We start from the raw sequence: 18,493 nt of genomic DNA on the forward strand, positions 1-18,493 counted from the left end.
AGCCCCTTCTTAGTTTCAAAATACTCTCCTAATATGCAAACTTACCATAATGAAAACAATGATAATGAAACTAGTTGCATGAAGTACAACATCATTCTCTAGTATGAACTTCAAGAGAAGGAAAATATTTCAAGGTCGTTTCTTTAATGTAATCTCTTCTCTTGTAATTTCTTGTTAAAAAAACCGAGGGGAAACATATTTTCTTTTTTTAAATAGAAAAATTAAAATAAATAAGCCCCTCGGTTTTAGAAGAACACCCAGGTGAATAATATATATTTTTAAATATTACATTGTTTACATAGAATATTAAAATAATATAATTTCATCATCATTGCTGCAATTCCAAATTTGGTTGCATATATCTTTTCAAAGGTTGAACAACCTTCTTTGTTTAACCTGGAAGCAAGAATGATTTTCTGCACTTGCAATCTATCATAGGGAACTTTTCCAACATTCTTTAAAACAGATTTGTTCCAAAAATACAACATCAACACCATTATGTGAGATAGATTGCAAGGACAAAAAAATGTTTTGTTTAAGGAATGATGCGTACTAGATTGAAATAGAACATTGACGGTTTTTTCTATCTTTCAATCCATCCCAAAGAATGATGCGTACTAATCTGGGGAAGCAAAATACAAGTAAGAACTAGGGTAAAATCTATTTTAACAATTATTTTTATAGTAAAGTCTTACTATTTTATCCCTCGGTTATCAAGAAAACTGAAGGAATAGATCATTTAGTTTTCACTTATAAACAAATAAAAACATAAACTGCAATAGCTGGGTTCGAAACATGTCCTGAGTTATTTTTGTTAGAACATAGTTTGGTTCTACACCTTTGAAAGAGTTCTGATGATAACAAACACATAATTTTCAATAACAACAAATATGCACTCTAATTGTATGGTTTAACTTTCAGAAGTTCTAAAGCATATTAAAGTGATTTCTTAAAAGCAGAAGGCTGCATTGAAAGAAGTTTACAAGAATAAGAAGTTCTAGACGTTGAGAGAAGTTTACAAGAATAAGAAGTTCTAGACGTTGAGAGAAGTTTACAAGAATAAGAAGTTCAAGAGATCGAAGGAATTTTACAAGAACAAGAAGTTCTGAAGACAAACGAGAAGGTCTTAAACTCTGATACTTAAAATGCTTCAAGCGCCAACAAAACAAAAGCTGCAAAGAATACTCTGATGATCAGAAGATCTATAATGTAAAAATATTTAATGCAAGATCAAATCGTAACGGAACTAAATCAAGACCATATGTCTCTCAACGGAACTAAAAGCTCATCTTATATAAAGAAGTCACCGCTGAAGAAAACGTAAGAACTTCATCTCACGCACACACGAATTCAAAGAGCTCTCAGATTTTTATTATCATTCTATCTTATTCGAATTTGTATATTGTGCTAAAAAATTTGTACACATCACAATTTTGATATAGCTTATTAGAAGCAAGTCTTTAATCACACAAAAGTTGTAATCGTGTAATAGTTACCTTGAGAAAACCTGATTATGGTTGTTCTTGAGAAGACTTAAACATTTGTTTAAGTGATTTTGTAATCAAAGATTTGATTGGTGGATTAAGACCTCGTAAGAGAGAGGAGAAATCACCTTAACAGGGTGTACTGAAGTAGTTTGAGTTCAAACGAACAAGGATAATCAAACGTGCCATAAGTTTTTAATTTGTTGAAAAACCAAATCCATTTCCCCTTATTGTGTTTTTCGTTTCTTCAATTTTCCCCTTGGCTATATTAACAATCGAGGGAATATGTTACTTTTATTTATATAAAAAATAAAACATGGCACGCCTTGACATAATACCTTGTTTTTCCGGCTGAGTTGAAAGCTTCGTCATGAAATGTATTATTTATAGCAGTGTCATTATACTTCTCATTTACACTTTATTTAATTACACAATATATCATCATTTGAAATTAGAATTGAGATATTTTCATGCTAAATTCAAATTCACATTCAAATAGATTCAAATTCATCCAAATTTGCTCACACTTTTTGCATTTTTTCATAATTGCTAAACCATTGTTTAACCTAATTTTAGAGCCTATAAATAAACACCATTTTATTCACAAATGACATCAAGAATCATACACAAAAACTAGACCCAAAACCTTGCACAAATTACTCTCCAAATTTGAAGTTTCTTCATTTTTAAGAAACTTCGAAAAAAAGCTTGAAACTCTAAATTGATTTATGAATCTCTTCTTGTTAACGAAGAAATTCCAAACCCAATACTAAGAGTATTATTGTCCCCGCACCATACAAATCATCCCATTCAAATTCGTTCGAAAAAAATTTCATGGTGTTCTTGAGCAAATTCATCTAGGTAGTCTTTGATATTTGTTGTTTATTGAATTTCTTTGCATTGTTGTGTTTCTGCACTTAATTAGCATCATAATCATCACTGAATTACAAAAAACTCCATTAATTCGTATTTTTAAAAATCAAGGGTTTGAGTGTTCTTGAACCTCCATGAGCAAAAAATGGTAAAATATGAATTGATTCTTGTTTTACATAAATAAGGTTCCAATAGCTTCACAACACCCCCCTGACCATGTATTTGTGGTTCATTTGTCATGAGAGTGGTTAAAATAGCTGAATCAAGCAGATATGGCCACTGCGTTTTTGTTGATTTTTGCATTTATATGTTATTTATTTTTTAGAAACTTTGAATAAAAGCCTGAAAATCTAAATTAATTTATGAATCTCTTCTTGTTAACGAAGAAATTCCAAATCCAATACTAAGAGTATTATTGTTCCTACACCATACAAATCATCTGATTCAAATTCGATCGAAAAAAATTTCATGGTGTTCTCGAGCAAACTCATCTATGTAGCCTTTAATATTTGTTGTTTATTAAATTTCTCTGCATCGTTGTGTTTTTCCACTTAATTAGCATCATAATCATCATTGAATTACACAAAAACTCCATTAATTCGCATTTTTGAAAATCAAGGGTTTGAGTGTTCTTGAACCTCCATGAGCAAAAAATGGTAAAATATGAATTAATCCTTGTTTTACATAAATAATGTACTCAATAGCTTCACAACATCACTCTTACCATGAATCCATGGTTCATTTGTCATGGTAGTGGTTAAAATAACCGAATCAAGCATATATGGGCCACTGCGTTTTTGTTGATTTTCACATTTATATTGGTATCCAATTGCCTTCTTGATCTCTAGTGTAATACGGTGAACAGACTTTTTAAAATGTGCGGATAGCAAGAGTCGCCACCGACTTTTATTGTATCCAATTTTAGGAAAGGCTAAAAGAACAGAAAAAGACCTTTTAAAAAAAATTTGAGTTCGGGGGGTAAATTATACAAAGGGAAGGTGTAAAGCACCCTTTGCATCCATGGTTATCCATGGGCTCTTAATTGCTTAGCTCACTTTGTTTTCAAAATATTTGAATTATTTGAAAAAGTGGGGTGTGAATAGAAATTTGAATAAGAACTTTAGCTTGTAAATAAGCGTAGTCTTTTTGAAAAGTTTCTTTGAAAAGAAGTGAGAAAAGATTTTGAACTTGAATTTGAATTTGAAAAAGAGCAAGCAATTAATAGCAACTACCCTAAGTTTAGAAATTTGTTCTTTTAGCTTTTCAGGGCGAAAGGGTCTATCCATACCATGAGAGGGCAGGAAGTCTTTCAATTGGATGTTAAGGGTCATCGAGATATCGTTCGCCATAAGACTGTCCCTTGCCATAAATAGGGCAGATAATCTAAGGGAAGGATATAATAGTCATTATGTTTAGGCATCATGCGAGGATACCTTAGCAATTGGGACAATCATCTTTTACCGAGGCAACTTCGAGGGACTAGATGATTTTCAATCTCTTTAGGCAACCTTGCTTTAGGTATCCTCGAAATCGAGGGACTTTGACTATTTAGCATACTTAGAGGCAACAAAATTATAAGGCAACAAGGCAACAAGAGGGATTACCCTAAAGGTGTGTGTGTGGAATAATCAGGTGATTAACTTCGATGATATTTATTTTGTAATTAGTGATCTAAGTTATTTAGCAGGCTTGCACTCCCTAGGATTACTAACCACATCAATTAATATTACAGAAATTAAAGGCAGAAAATAAATTCCTACGCTATTACAATAAACACCTGCGGGGAAGGGGAATTACAATAAAAACCTGTAGGGGAATGCAGAAATTAAAAGGCGAAAAGTAAAGGCAGAAAATAAGAGGGATCAATAATCAGTATAAACATCTTCGAATGCCTTGATCTTCCTCGAACCCTTGATCAACTCTGAAAGGAAAATAAATAAGGGAGAACAGTGATTAGTAATCATGATGAAAACAGTTGATCAGAATAAAATCAGGGTTTACAAATATTAAAATAATTAATTAGCCAAAAATTTAGTTATTACCCTAAAATAATTACTAGCTTAAAAATCTTAACTAATTATTTAACCTAATTAATTTAATAATAAAACTAATCATAATTAATTTAAAATTATCAACTTAAATTAATTAAAATTACATTTATAATAAAATAAGGAGATTGAAATTCAAAAGAATTAGTAAAAAAAACTAAGCAAAAGTAATAATGAAAAGATTTATGTAATAATAAGAAAAATTAAGGGAACTTAGCTTTTTTTGATATCGAGGCGTGTTGGCTGAAAGATTTTGACTAATCCTGAAAATTAGGCACAAAGAAGAGAAACATTAATGTATGAGTGATCTAATGACAGATCTTGCAAACCTAATTAGGGCATAAGTTAAGCAGGGTTAATAGGCAACACCTACCAATAAACACCTAAGGCTATTAGGGTTTATAAATGAATCGAGGTTAACAAACCTAAAAAATTAGTTTTCAACCTAATTAATTAAATTGACAAAAATATATTTTCGATTAAATTATCTAACCCTAATAATTAATTTAATCAATTAATAAAATATTAACCTAATTAAATAATTAAATTAGTCACCTAATTAATCTAATTTAAATTGATAAAAATAAAAACTTAATTTTTATTAAGTAGAAGAAAAAATGTTTTTATTATTATGTAAAAAAGATTTTAAAAGAAAAGAAAAGAAATTGGGTAGAAATAAAATAAAAAAAATAAATAGTTAAAACTAAATTAAATAAATAAATAAAGAAAGTAAAAAGGAGAAAGAAACTTAGCTGGGTGTTGGATCTGGTGTGGTTGCTCCCTGAAGGACTATGGTGGATGTGCCTTTTCTAGTCCTTCAGATTTGGATTCATGCAGATCCAATGGCCAGCATACGAAAGCACATCGTAGTCACATATGGGCGCATATCATGGAATCTGCAACTAAACCACATGTTAAAGAAAACAAAATTTAAAATGTTGTGACCAAGAAAGAACAAGCCCTTAATGTCACGCACACTCTCTCCTGGCCAACTGCGCTGTGTGTTTAAGTTGTAAATACATTGGAAACAAAATGATAAATATATTAACATGTAATAAATGAAAAAAAATTCAAAACAAGTCAAAGTGGGGCCCTGGATCCATTGAAACACCAATCGCAGGCAGAGAGAGAAAGGGATTCGTTTGACTGGCCAATGATTCGATGCCACCTACATCATCTTCTTCCTCGATCTGTAAATGAAAGGCCACGAATTTCTTTAGCTACGAACCCCACACGTACTAGCTACGGTCCCTGCAATCCACGTTCGTAGCAGACTTTTGAAACATTCAAACCTGCAAAAAACGCAAGCACTGCACAAAGAAAAAAACCCAGATCGGCTAATTCGGATGCTGCGAGTTTAATGGAGGGATCGGCTTCCCTTGAAACGGTCTGTATCATGACATACGAAGCCACGTGAACCTTATGCCCTAACAATGGCAACCCTTGTTACACGCGTCATGGCTTCGAAACTATGCGTCTAAAACACCTTAAACATCTTTATGAACGGTCACAAATGCATGGACATAGTTTATGTAGCATGAAATAAGAGATTAAATGTGGAGAGAATTTGCAAACCGTGGCTTATTGGAGAAGGCGATTGAACGTGCTTGGGGCTCTGGGAGCGACGTGACTGCCTTCCTGGGACCTTCAGGAGTTGAATAGGTTCACTGTTTGATCTTGAATATGGCTGTTTTCAAAGAAAATTGTGAGTCCTAGTTGTTGAGTTTTTTGCGATTTGGAGAGTTCTTGGAGGCTAGGTTTTTGTCCAAATTTCGTCCCTTATTCTTATGAGTTTGATGAGTATATATAATAGAAAATATTAGGTCAACAATATGGGAAAGAAATCATGCAATTGAGGATTTGAAAATATTGAAAAATTTGATTTTATTTTGTATGAAAACTTGCTATTTTCATTCAATTTCTTTCCAATCAAATATATCTTATTTATTTGAGCTCCAAGAATGATATTTGAATGGAAAGATTGAATCATATACCAATTTGATCTTTATTTTATTTTCTCTTGATTTAATTTAAATAAAATCAAAAATAAAATAAAATAAAAACCAAAACCATGCATGAATGAAATTCCTTGGCCTTCAAGGTGTTTCTTGGGCCTTTGGATGATTAGAAAATATATTCCATGAATTCATTTCATTATTTTGTGACTTTATTCAATTTATTTTGTATTTAAATGAATAAAAATTCAAATAAATTAAATAAATGGCACAAAAATATGAGAACAAATTTATGGGTTTTTATTGAACTCATGATCATGTGTAGAAACTCAAACTTAGGCCCATTAGTCCAAATAAGCAATTTTGTTCAAGTTGACTTTTGTGCATTTCTCCAAAATTGCCCAAGTTCATCAATGCATAACTCTCTCAATTTTGATCGTATGAAGGTGTTCTATGACTTTTTGGAAATCTCAAGATGTCCCCTACAAGCCACTTTGGAACATATTTTGCATATGAGGATTTTATCTTGATGATATGCCTCCTGGCAAACAACAGCTTTTTGCGATCTTCTAGAAGGACCTGTAATGTTTTGGCTCATATCTCCTATGCGGAAGCATTTCTTGACTTTGGGCCCAACATCAAAGTTGTAGAGAATCAAATTTCCTTGAGAATGAGCTTTGGCTGAGGAATTTTTGATAAAGTATGAAAGAGATATGATCAGTCAAAGTTGGGTTGACTTTTAGGTTAAAACCCTAAATTAGAAACTTGGACCTTTGCGGATTTTTGATCTTTTTCTTGATGAATCATGATCAACATTTGATCAAATTATGAATGACACTTCAAAATGAGGATGTTGACAAAAAATCAGGAATTTTGGCTGTACTTTGACCACAGTTGACTTTAAGGTCAAATAAGTCGACTACTAACTGTTTGAACTGTTGACTGGGCAATCTTGATAATCAGAGTCTGAAACGTGGCATGAAGATCCTTTGAGGTATGTGAGAGGCCATGAGGTCCATTTGAGATGTCAGAATCTAATTTTATTTTGAGGAATACAAAACCTTAGTTTAGAGGTTGTTGTTTAGGAGAGAGATTGCATGTTTCCTGCCTGTGTATCTTTGAGCATTTGAAAGTCAGATGGACTGAAATATGAATAAATATGATGGGCAAATTTTGGGGTATGACATCTAAGCATAACCCATTCTCAAATTTGATACACTTGTAAAAAATAGCAGTTGCCTCGTTATAATGAGGATAGAACTTTGCCAGTTCCACAAACCTAGCAACATACTCCGTTACCGACAAATTTCCCTGCTTCAGTTCGAGAAATTCAATTTCTTTCTTCCCGCGCACATCCTCAGGGTAGCACCTCCTCATAAATGATCATGAAAATTAACCTTTCACAAAATACTAAAATCAAAGATGCTTGATCAACATCAAGTAAATTTTAAAATCACACCAAAACCTTTCCAAACACAAATCAATCACTTAGCATCCATTCACCTTTGTAAATAAAATCAACCTTTTATGCAAAAGCAAACACTTGATCAACATCAAGTGTATTTTCAAAACCATTTCGCCATCGAATTAAAACTTTTCAAATCAATTTTGAACAAACGCGAATCGAAACACTTGATCAACATCAAGTTATTTTTTCAAATTTAATCGAATGCGCTTCAAAATCTTTTTCACAATAAGCTCGGATGAAAATGGATGAATGGATGCACTTCCATCTTGTCCTCGAATAATCGGCCGCAAGGTGACACTTTGTAGGTTAGATTATTTGTCTTCCACAAAGATATTTTATTCAAAATCGGATGAAAATGGGCGGATGGATGCACTTTCATCTTGTTCTCAAATAATTAGACGCAAGGTGTAGACTTTGTTGTTCAAATACTCATCTTCCACCTAAAAATAATTTAACTCATCAAATCATCTTCTTCCACCTTAGCGCGATGTCAAAACCAAATCATAAACGAATGATGTTTTATTTATTTTGATGCGAAATTCGAACTAATATTTTATTTTTCCTTTGTGCGAGTAGCAAGCGACGTTGTCTTCTCGAACACGATCTGTGAGAATCCGGATCATGTTCTATCCATTCTAACGCGATGGACTCACATCATTCCATACTTCCATGTTTGGTTATCAAGCACCATTGTCGACATGAATGTGATTGAGGTATAATCTGCGAGAATTCAGATTATATTTTATCCATTTTAATGCGATGGATTCACATTGTTCCTTACGCCCATTACTGGGTAGCAAACAATGTTTCCCGCTTGAATGCGATCTAAGCATCTTTCGCTAAAATCGACCAACCCACAAATATTTGCTACCCAGAACTACGTAGCCTTGAGTTTTCTATCACACATGTGAATACGTAGGAGCGAGATAATGTCTCATCAGACACCCTTATAAAAAACCTAAAATTTCCCCCTTTCTTTCTCTTGTAAATATCCCACACCAATTAGAAGAAATCAAATAACATAACCTAACACTCTTATTCCCCAAATTAGTTAAACGGTTCCGTTTGAGTACAACGAATGTAAGGCGTGCTAATACCTTTCCCTCGCATAACCGACTCCTATAACTGAATTTGGTTGCGACGACCATATTTTCGTTCTTCAAAGATTTTATCGACATTTTTCCTTTCTTTTTGGAATAAAAAACTTCAATGACGACTCTGTTGTATTTCGAACGTTCGTTATGATCAGATATTTTTTCGTGCCACGATAATTCCTACTGATCATCTCTTCCCCACTACTCACTTATTATGCTCATAACACATGTCATCATAGATAAGCAACATTGTTCAACCTAATGAGAACAATATATTTCCATCTTTTATCCGTTTTATATCCTTGCTATCATTACAATTACATTGCTCAACCTAATGGTGGACGGACCATAACAAAGAAAACCCTAGTAGTTTTTTTTTGATATAAAAAATAATTCAGCAGAGCTACGTTAATCTAAATTAAATATATAAATTTTGAAACGAGTCAATTCATCTAATTATTTAATAAAAGTTTAGAATGTATTTTCCCGGTATTTTAATTTTTATATATTATAATTATAATAGATAGATAATAGATGATACATTTTGAAGCTGAGTTAATTCATTTGATTATTATGAATAAAAGTTAAATATACGGATAGGGGTGTTCATGGGTGTGGGTCGACCCACGAATCCGCGAACCCAAACCAAACCAACCCATAAATTACCCGAACCCATTCATTTACGGGTATACCCAACCCAACCCGCAACAACCCATATAGTTTTGGTTCGGGTATCGGGTTTGAGCTTTGCAACCCGCAGACCCGTTGACCCAACCCATTGATGTTACATTAGTAATTTTTTTTTTATTATTTTAAATAGAAATATAAATTATTATCACAGTTTAACCATAATTTTTTTAAAAAAGCTTTATTCTCCGCCAATAATACTACTAAATCAATAAATTTATGTAATTCTAAGACTAAATGTTGTTTCTTATTTTCTTTTGTATCATTTCTAACTTACGTATTTTATAAAAATAATGTGACTTGTGGAATTTTATACTATTATGTAGTGTTATGTCATGTCTATGAATATAATTAGATATTATATGATGTGCTTCATCCATTTTGTGCGTTAGAAATGAGTATAAATGTATTGAATTGTGTTATAATATTTTTAAATTGAAAAAAATTATTATTTTTTAAATTTGAAACACAACCCACGAACCCAACCCAATCCAACCCATAAATGAACGGGTCGGTTCGGATTGATTTTGATAATGAAATTGTGGGTTGGACGACAAACCCAACCCATTGAAATTTGAATGGGTTGGATAACAAGTTAGGCCAAACCCAGTACAACCCAACCCACGTACACCCCTATATACGGAGGTATAACAGATATTTAAGGATTTAATTAAAAAAGCGCCGCATAATTGAGTTGGGTGATCTCATAAGCCATAAGAAAGGAAACCTAACTTTCCCATGCTACTCCAATTCCATTTCCTCGCCCCATATGACGTCTTCACAGCAACCCATTCCGACGGCCAATACTGTCAGCGGCTTGCCGGATTCAACTCCGGCCGATAAAATCAGCAGCTTACCGGATTCAACTCCGCCCGATAAAATCAGCAGCTTACCGGATTCAACTCCGCCCGATAAAATCAGCAGCTTACCGGATTCAACTCCGCCCGATAAAATCAGCAGCTTACCGGATTCAACTCCGCCCGATAAAATCAGCAGCTTACCGGATTCAACTCCGCCCGATAAAATCAGCAGCTTACCGGATTCAACTCCGCCCGATAAAATCAGCAGCTTACCGGATTCAACTCCGCCCGATAAAATCAGCAGCTTACCGGATTCAACTCCGCCCGATAAAATCAGCAGCTTACCGGATTCAACTCCGCCCGATAAAATCAGCAGCTTACCGGATTCAACTCTGCCCGATAGAATCAGCGACTTGCCGGATTCAACTCTGTGTCATATACTCTCTTTTCTGTCAACCAAACAAGCTGCATCCACAAGTGTGCTCTCAAAGAGATGGAAACCACTCTGGCTCTCAGTCTTAACCCTACATTTCGACGACACATCCTTCAAATTTCCTGTTAACTTTCTCAGTGGAGTGTACTCGACAATGCAGCAGCAAGACACCACACTACCAATCCATTCGTTTAGCTTCATATGTCGTCAACATTCTCTTTGCAAACAAAATGATATCAATCAATTTATTGAGTTCGTCCTAGAAAGAGGAGTACAAAACTTCACACTCCACCTAATGGTTCCATTTTGGAATCTATCAACTGAATTACCTCAAAGCATTGTCAATTGTGAGACACTAGAGGTTCTTAAGTTGAAGGGCATCAAGGTTGGATATTTTTCTCATCTGCAGGATTTACATTTACCCAAACTTAAGACTCTCCATTTGAATCACATCTTTTGTAAATGTAATCAACTATTGTATAGTCTTTTATTAGGATGCCCACTCCTATAGGATTTCGAATCAAAACACTGTGTCAATGTCGAAGACGATGATGACCTTCATCCCCCAGAAATTTTTAAGGTCTTACCTAATTTGATCAAAGCAAACATCAATGAAGATCTCGTTGGATGCCCATTCGGTATGCTTCTTAACGCCGAGATTTTTAGTATACATGTGGTAAGAATATCACGGTCCTAAGTATATGTTAAATGAAATTGTGATTTTACACTATACAATTTTAATGTTCTGTTTTTGTGTAATTCGTGTAGAATATACCCTCATCTTACGTCAATCTTGTCTTCTTCCACACTACTCCCATGTTTCAAAGATTGACTCACTTGGAGCTTAGCTTTGAAGCTATCGGTTGGTATGATAGGTGCATGTGGTTGCTAGAAATACTCAAACATTCTCCCAAACTTCAAAGTCTTATCATTCAGGTTTTCTTCTTCCTTTGGTCAAGATTTTCTAGTTAACTCTAATTCAATGTACTTTGATTTTTGATAAAATATTGTATTGGTTGACAGGATACTAGAGTTATGGAATTGTGGGGTGACAAATGTTGGGAGGATCCAGAAATTGTTCCAGAATGTCTTTCTTCTAATCTTAAAACTTGTTGCATTAGTGGTTACGAAGGCAACAAATGGGATTTCAAATTTGCAAAATATATAATAGAGAATTCAAAAGTTCTCAACACTATGACAATTCACAGTGAACGTTCCTTTGGTATATATGACAAGTATCAAATGTTAGGGGAATTATCTTCGTGTGCAAGGGGCTCTACAACATGCAAACTTTTATTTGATTGACTTTCAAGGCTACGCCATATCCGCGGAAGATCCTACATATGCAACAGTAGGATGTGTGATGGTTTGAAAGACTTGCACTGTTTCATTTTGTCCTCTGTCATAAATGTTTTTCAAATATATATTATCTTGTATGTAATTAGTAGATTCTAGGTTCTCTTAACTCTGTTTTAATTTTCTTATTGGTCTTTGTTTTAAAGTTTGAGTTATATGAATCTTTACCAGTGTTCTAACTGTTATGAGTTTGTGTTTCTCAAGTTTTCCAATAGTGTATTTTCTGTCTCACAAACAAGGGCATTCATACTGGTTCTGATCTTATCAATGTTTATCATTGTCAAGCTGTTGTTTTCTTTTATCTTTTGTCATTTGAGAAACTGGTTGGTTTTGTTCTTATCCATTTGACAATACATCATCTTACATAGCAGCTTATTAGTTAAGATTCACACATACATGCAAGCTAGAAGATTTAGGAGATGTGCATAGTGCTCTCATTAATGTTGGTCGACAATGACAATATTAGTCCAAGCTTCTGTTGCACGAATTTAATTTGCATGACAGTAGGAATTATCTATAGCCTAAGATTTATGTAGTATAGGCACAACTTGCATCATCTCTTGGTACCTATACATCTTAGGGAGTGGCATGTTATTTTATTGATGACCAAATTCATTCATCTTGGTAACAAATGATATGATGAAGATTGGCAACTTAACTAATTTACTATGAAGACCCAACATGTTGCAGCTGAAGTAATTAGTACAATAAAACTCAAGTTTTTGTAATGCTTTCATTAAAGACTTTAGATATTAGCCGACTAATGGTCATATTGAAGCTGAAACTAGTTCGATTCATTACACTTTTTATAATCTCTGATGGAATTTCTTGACTGTCCTGTGTTTTTCTGCTATGCACTTGTTCTGTTTTGAGTTTTAATATTGTTCAGCATGTTAACAATGTTGTCTTGGAAGGCTGAAGGTGAAGTATACTGGTTTTTTTGGTACTCAAGTTCTCAATGGTGGTCTAATCTGTTAGTATATATTGGATTTTTTGGTTATCCATGAATGCCTTGCTTTGGCTGGTGGTTGAAGTCTAGTTGGAGTCGTCGGCGCAGGGTGTTAAAATTGGAATTTAGTTTGCTTTGTTGGGTGTTACTGCAGGATTGTTTAATTGGGAATTGTTACAGAGGAATCACTTGCTGCATTTTATTGGATAGAGGGTCTGGTCGGCTTTGCTTTTGTGCTTCTATAATTATTTTTGCTGTATATTTCCTCGATCTTGTGACAGGGTGATTGGTGAGTGGGTGCTCTGTATGTTGGTGTCGTTTTTGTTTTTGCAGATTTTTCTTGCAATTATGATCAATCTCTGCCAATGGGGCGAGCTTCTTGCTGTGGTATTCGGTATTTTGGTATGATGGATGTCTTTATTTATAGTATTTTCCTTTTTGATAAGGTGAAGTATTTTCACCTTTTTTTTTTTCCTATTCGTAGCATCAGAATGAAGAATTTGATCATCAAAATAAAGTAGTATTATTCATCATTAAAACCTGTGGTGTACTCTCTCTAAAGTCCCTGCACACATGTTAACATCTACATAACATAAAATGAGCCTTATAAGGTTGACATGAAAATACACATACGTTTGTCAATAAAAAAACTGCTTAAAATTTGACAGTTAACTTTTTTTTATATATAAAATTTTAAAATATCAACCATACACCTGAATTAAATATTTATGACGAATATTATTGAAGAATAGTTACATTACTCACTTACTAGAATTTACTAGAATTTTCATGTAGTTAAATAGGACAGTAATTACACAAGTAATACTCAAAACGAAATTCATTCATGCAAGTCAAATTTGTTAGAATTTATAACCACAAGATTGGTAGAATTTAGAACCACAAGATTGGTGAAAAAATAATTAACTAATTGAGTGTGAAGATGGAGAGGAAGAGAGAGTAATTGAAAATGAAAAGTATAGTAATTTTCTAATTTTTTTCTCACAAGATACACCAAAGATATTTATACAACAATAAAACTAAAAACTCGCAAGTGTAACCGATTGTATTATTAGTACTGGTTGCACTTTGCTTCTGTTTTAGTTTTAACCAAAAAAATCCCAAGTATAACCGGTTGCACTATTAATGCAACCTGTTAAATCTTTTATAAAAGGATGCAACTTATTGCATAAAAGGGTCCGTTTGTTTTGGTTTTTTTTAAAAATGATTTTTATAGTGTTACTAAATTTTGTGAAAAAATTTTTTACAAAGAAACTTTTTATAAAAGCTTTAAATGAAAATTTTGTTTGAATAGTCTTAAAATGTGATTTTAGGTATTTCATCTATTTATGGAGAAAAAATTTGAATATCAAAATTTCAAAAAATCATTTAATTTTGAAGCTATTTCAAATAGATTTTCATAAAAATCATTTTTGAAATACAACTTTTTGAAAAAATTATGATTTTGACTAAATGTTGGTCTTCAATTATGTATGTTTATGTTGTAAGATGTCAAAATTAGTGTCTCGTTTTAGAAAAAACGAATATAAAAAAATTTGTAATTTTTTGAAAAACGGTTTTAGAAAATCTCTTTTAAAAAATACAAAGAAAAAATGCATTTTTTTAAAGCTGAAACAAACTGGCCCAAAACTGCAATCTGTTGCACTGACTTTAATTATCTCATATTCTTAGCATACCACCTTAATTCAAGTCCTCAAAGTCTTCCATTCCTATTATCTTCTTCAATCTCTTGAACACTTCAAGCGTGACTCCCTTGGTCAATCAATTGGTCACTTGGAATTCACTTCTACAATACCCCAATCTCAACTTTTCTTCACTAACAAGTTCTCTCAAGTAGTGAAACCTCATCTCAAGATGCTTGCTTCTTCCATGTGCAACTGTGATCTTAGCAAGATTTATAGTAGAAACGTTATCAACCATGAGCGTTATAGCGTCGCCCTCTTTGCTACTTAACTCCTTCAACAGATTCATCAACCACACGACTTGACACACACACACACAATGAATCAGCAATGTAGTCGGCCTCACAAGAAGAGAGTACTACTATCGGTTCCTTCTTCGAACACCAAGAGATTGATGTTTCACCGAACATAAACTCAACTGTAGACTTTCTATCATTTTTATCTTTACACCAATTGAAATCGGTAAAACCGAACAAATTGCATTTTCTGCCTTTCTCCATTGCGCGAAAGAGAATTCCGCAGCCAATATGTCATTTAACGTATCTAGAATCCTCTTGATTGCTTCCAAATGAGATACCTCCGGTCTCTTCATGAATCTACTCATAATACCGACACTACACGTCAAATCTAGTCGCGTATTACACAAATAAAACAAGGATCCAATCAGCCTCCTAAAATGAGTTGAATTGACCTATTGATCACCCACATTCTTCCACAACTGTAGCCTCGGTGGTTATGAAGGCAACAAATGGGATTTCAAATTTGCAAAATATATGATAGAGAAATCAAACACTATGACAATTCATAGCAAATATTTCATAGGTATGAATGACAGGGACCAAATGTTAGATGAATTATCTTCATGCAATAGAGCCTCTACAACATGCAAACTCTTATTTGATTGATTTTCACGTCTACGCCATGTCACATGAAGTTCCCAGAGATGCAATAGTCTTGGAATGACAACAGGAATTATCTATAGCCTGAGATTTATGTAGTGTAGGTGCAACTTGCATCATCTTTTTGCAACTGATACATACCCTTGCAGAAACAATCTGTGACTGAATAATACATTTATTATGTTTTACTTAACTTTTCTAGTGCTAATATAGTTTATATTTAAATTTAAGCCTTAACAAGAGAACTGAAGCAGAATAGATACATTTTCAAAGGATAAAAGTACAAATCTAGACAACCTATAACTAAAGTATAAATTTTTATACAACAAATGATATGATGAAGAATTGAAGATTGATAACTTAACTTAGTATGAAGACCCAACATGTTGCAGCTGAAGAAATTAGTACAATAAAACTCAAGTTCTGACTAATGGTCATATTGAAGTTGGGACTAGTTGGGCTCATTACACATTTTATAATCTATGATGAAAGTTCATTACTTTTTTGTAGTTTATGAATTTGTTTATCCATCTGCATCAATAAGTACGTGCATCTCTATTGAGAAATTGTGCTTTTCTAATGGAAAATAATATTTTAGCAACACATCCGTTTTTGTCCGTTTGAGAAAGTATTATTCATAAAAGTGGTTTGATAAAGCAAGCCAAGTTATTTTCTTGACCATCAATGAACATGATGACTAATTGGTATCTATTTTATTTTATATTAAAACTCTTTATCAAATACAGAGGTTTGAGTAAAGAGTATATGGAAAGATTGAAAAATCAAAAACAAAATGATTCTAAAAAGAAAAGACAAAAAAAACGACAGAAAAAAACGCATGTGGGTGGTAGATGCGTGTACCTTTTGTTTGTGTAGGAAGAAATGGAAAAAGGTAGCAAGTTAGGAGAAAGCAATGGATGGATGGTCTAAATTTAGCATACCCAACCCAACAAATATCTGTACTATAGAAAATAATGTTTTACGGTTAAAATATGTGATAAAAGTTAATTATAAAAAAAAACTGCATAAATTTGCTCGTCCAATTACCCACAACAACATATGACTTCTTCCTAAGAATCCATTCCAATGGCAGATAGAATCAGCGTCGACATGCCGAATTCAACTCTCAATCATATACTCTCTTTTCTTTCAACAATTATGCTGCATCCACGAGTTTACTTTCAAAGATAGTTTTAAAGCTCAATGCTCTGCGGAGAAGGTGAATTCGATTTAAAATAGAATTCACCTTTTTTGAGGGGTTTTAATTTTAAAATTATTTTTAAGAGTACAATTGTGGAATTATCTTCGTGAACAAGGGGAGCCACAACATACAAATTTTAATTTGATCGATTTTCACAGCATTAAATCGTACATGTGCAATATTAGAGGAAGTATTGTGTTAGATACATGTGCAATATTAGAGGAAGTATTGTGTTAGATACTCGACACACAGTATTATACACTTTGTATTGTAGCTAGCTGTGTATCTTTAGCCTTAGTAAAAGTTTGTTACTTTTCAGTTATAACAAACATAGGGTATATATATATATATATATACCTACTGCAGTAACTCTGTAAATGTAAGGTTTTTACCAAAAGTTACACAAAGTGTAACTTCACAGAAATGCAAAGCATTTTCCAATTCTAGCATGGTATCAATCGCCTTCGATCCCCTTTCTCTTCCGCTACCTCTCTTCTTCACCTTTTTTCATCGTTTCTTGAATCTCTGAGCTTCAGAGAAGCTCTGTTCTTGATTTTGCAAATTCTTCCTTCGACTTCCATGGCGACACCAACTGATTCACACGCTGCTCTTGGATCTTTCCCAAACTCTACAAATCACAGCGTCTTCGGACCGAAATTATCCATCAAACTTCAGGAGAACAATTTCCTCCTATGGAATCAACAGGTTGAAGGTATCATCCTCTCCCATAAACTTCACAAATTTGTTGCAAATCCTCAGATTCCTCCGATCTTCAAGACTGATGAAGATCGCATTGACAACAAAGTCTCTGATGAATATGAGACCTGGATAGTTCAAGATCAGGCGCTCTTTTCATGGCTTCTTTCTACGATTTCTGAATCGGTTCTTCCTCGTGTGCTTTCTTGCAAGCACTCCTACCAGATTTGGGATCAGATCCACAAGCATTTCAATGCAGTGATGAAAGCTAGGGTTCATCAGCTCAGGTCTGAATTGAAAACCACGAAGAAAGGAAGCAAATCAATCTCTGAATACGTGTTGCGAATTCGGCCAATCGATGATGCTCTGCTTGCGATTGGCGATCCTATTTCGGACAGAGATCAGATTGATGCGATCCTACAAGGCCTTCCCGAAGAATACAATCCGTTTGTGATGATGACCTATGGCAAAGGTGAACTCTCTTCAATCTATGACAATGAAGCTCTTCTTTACGTTCAGGAGGCGCAACTCGACAAGTATCGCCAAGAATTGGCTCTCAACACAGCTACGGCAAATCTTGCACACACTGAAAAACAATTCAAACAACAAGATCACCAGAGGTGGTTTCCAACAAACCAGAGGCAGAGGCAACCACTCCAGAGGACGTGGCCGTGGCAGATCTCGTGGATCCTATACTCCTGGGAATCGACCTACGTGTCAACTATGTGGAAAGTATGGACATTCGGTGATCGATTGCTGGCACAGGTATGATGAGAATTTCGAGCCTGCACTACCTAAGGCAAATCAGCAATCCGCTACAGCCACTGATGATCAGCAAGATAAAGCTACT

At 33.9% G+C, this 18,493-nt stretch overlaps 1 protein-coding gene across 1 annotated transcript; it reads left to right on the top strand.

Moving 5' to 3' along the window:
• The first annotated feature begins 10,303 nt into the window (after nucleotides 1-10,303).
• Nucleotides 10,304-14,178, top strand: LOC131659436 (putative FBD-associated F-box protein At1g50980). The gene is made up of 3 exons (XM_058928626.1): nucleotides 10,304-11,347; nucleotides 11,611-11,778; nucleotides 11,866-14,178. The coding sequence occupies exons 1-3, from the start codon at nucleotides 10,379-10,381 to the stop codon at nucleotides 12,145-12,147; spliced, it is 1,419 nt and encodes a 472-aa protein (XP_058784609.1). The 5' UTR covers nucleotides 10,304-10,378; the 3' UTR covers nucleotides 12,148-14,178.
• Nucleotides 14,179-18,493: the final 4,315 nt, after the last annotated feature.

The sequence above is a fragment of the Vicia villosa genome, linkage group LG3, assembly GCF_029867415.1.
Source record: "Vicia villosa cultivar HV-30 ecotype Madison, WI linkage group LG3, Vvil1.0, whole genome shotgun sequence".
Classification (NCBI taxonomy): domain Eukaryota; kingdom Viridiplantae; phylum Streptophyta; class Magnoliopsida; order Fabales; family Fabaceae; genus Vicia; species Vicia villosa.

What these genes read in the sequence shown, in the direction of transcription:
- LOC131659436 (XM_058928626.1), top strand. Translation starts at nt 10,379, where the DNA reads ATGACGTCTTCACAGCAACCCATTCCGACGGCCAATACTGTCAGCGGC. An exon ending in TTTTATTAGGATGCCCACTC is followed by an intron (nt 11,348 to 11,610) that starts CTATAGGATTTC and finishes TAATTCGTGTAG; the next exon opens with AATATACCCTCATCTTACGT. An exon ending in TTCAAAGTCTTATCATTCAG is followed by an intron (nt 11,779 to 11,865) that starts GTTTTCTTCTTC and finishes ATTGGTTGACAG; the next exon opens with GATACTAGAGTTATGGAATT.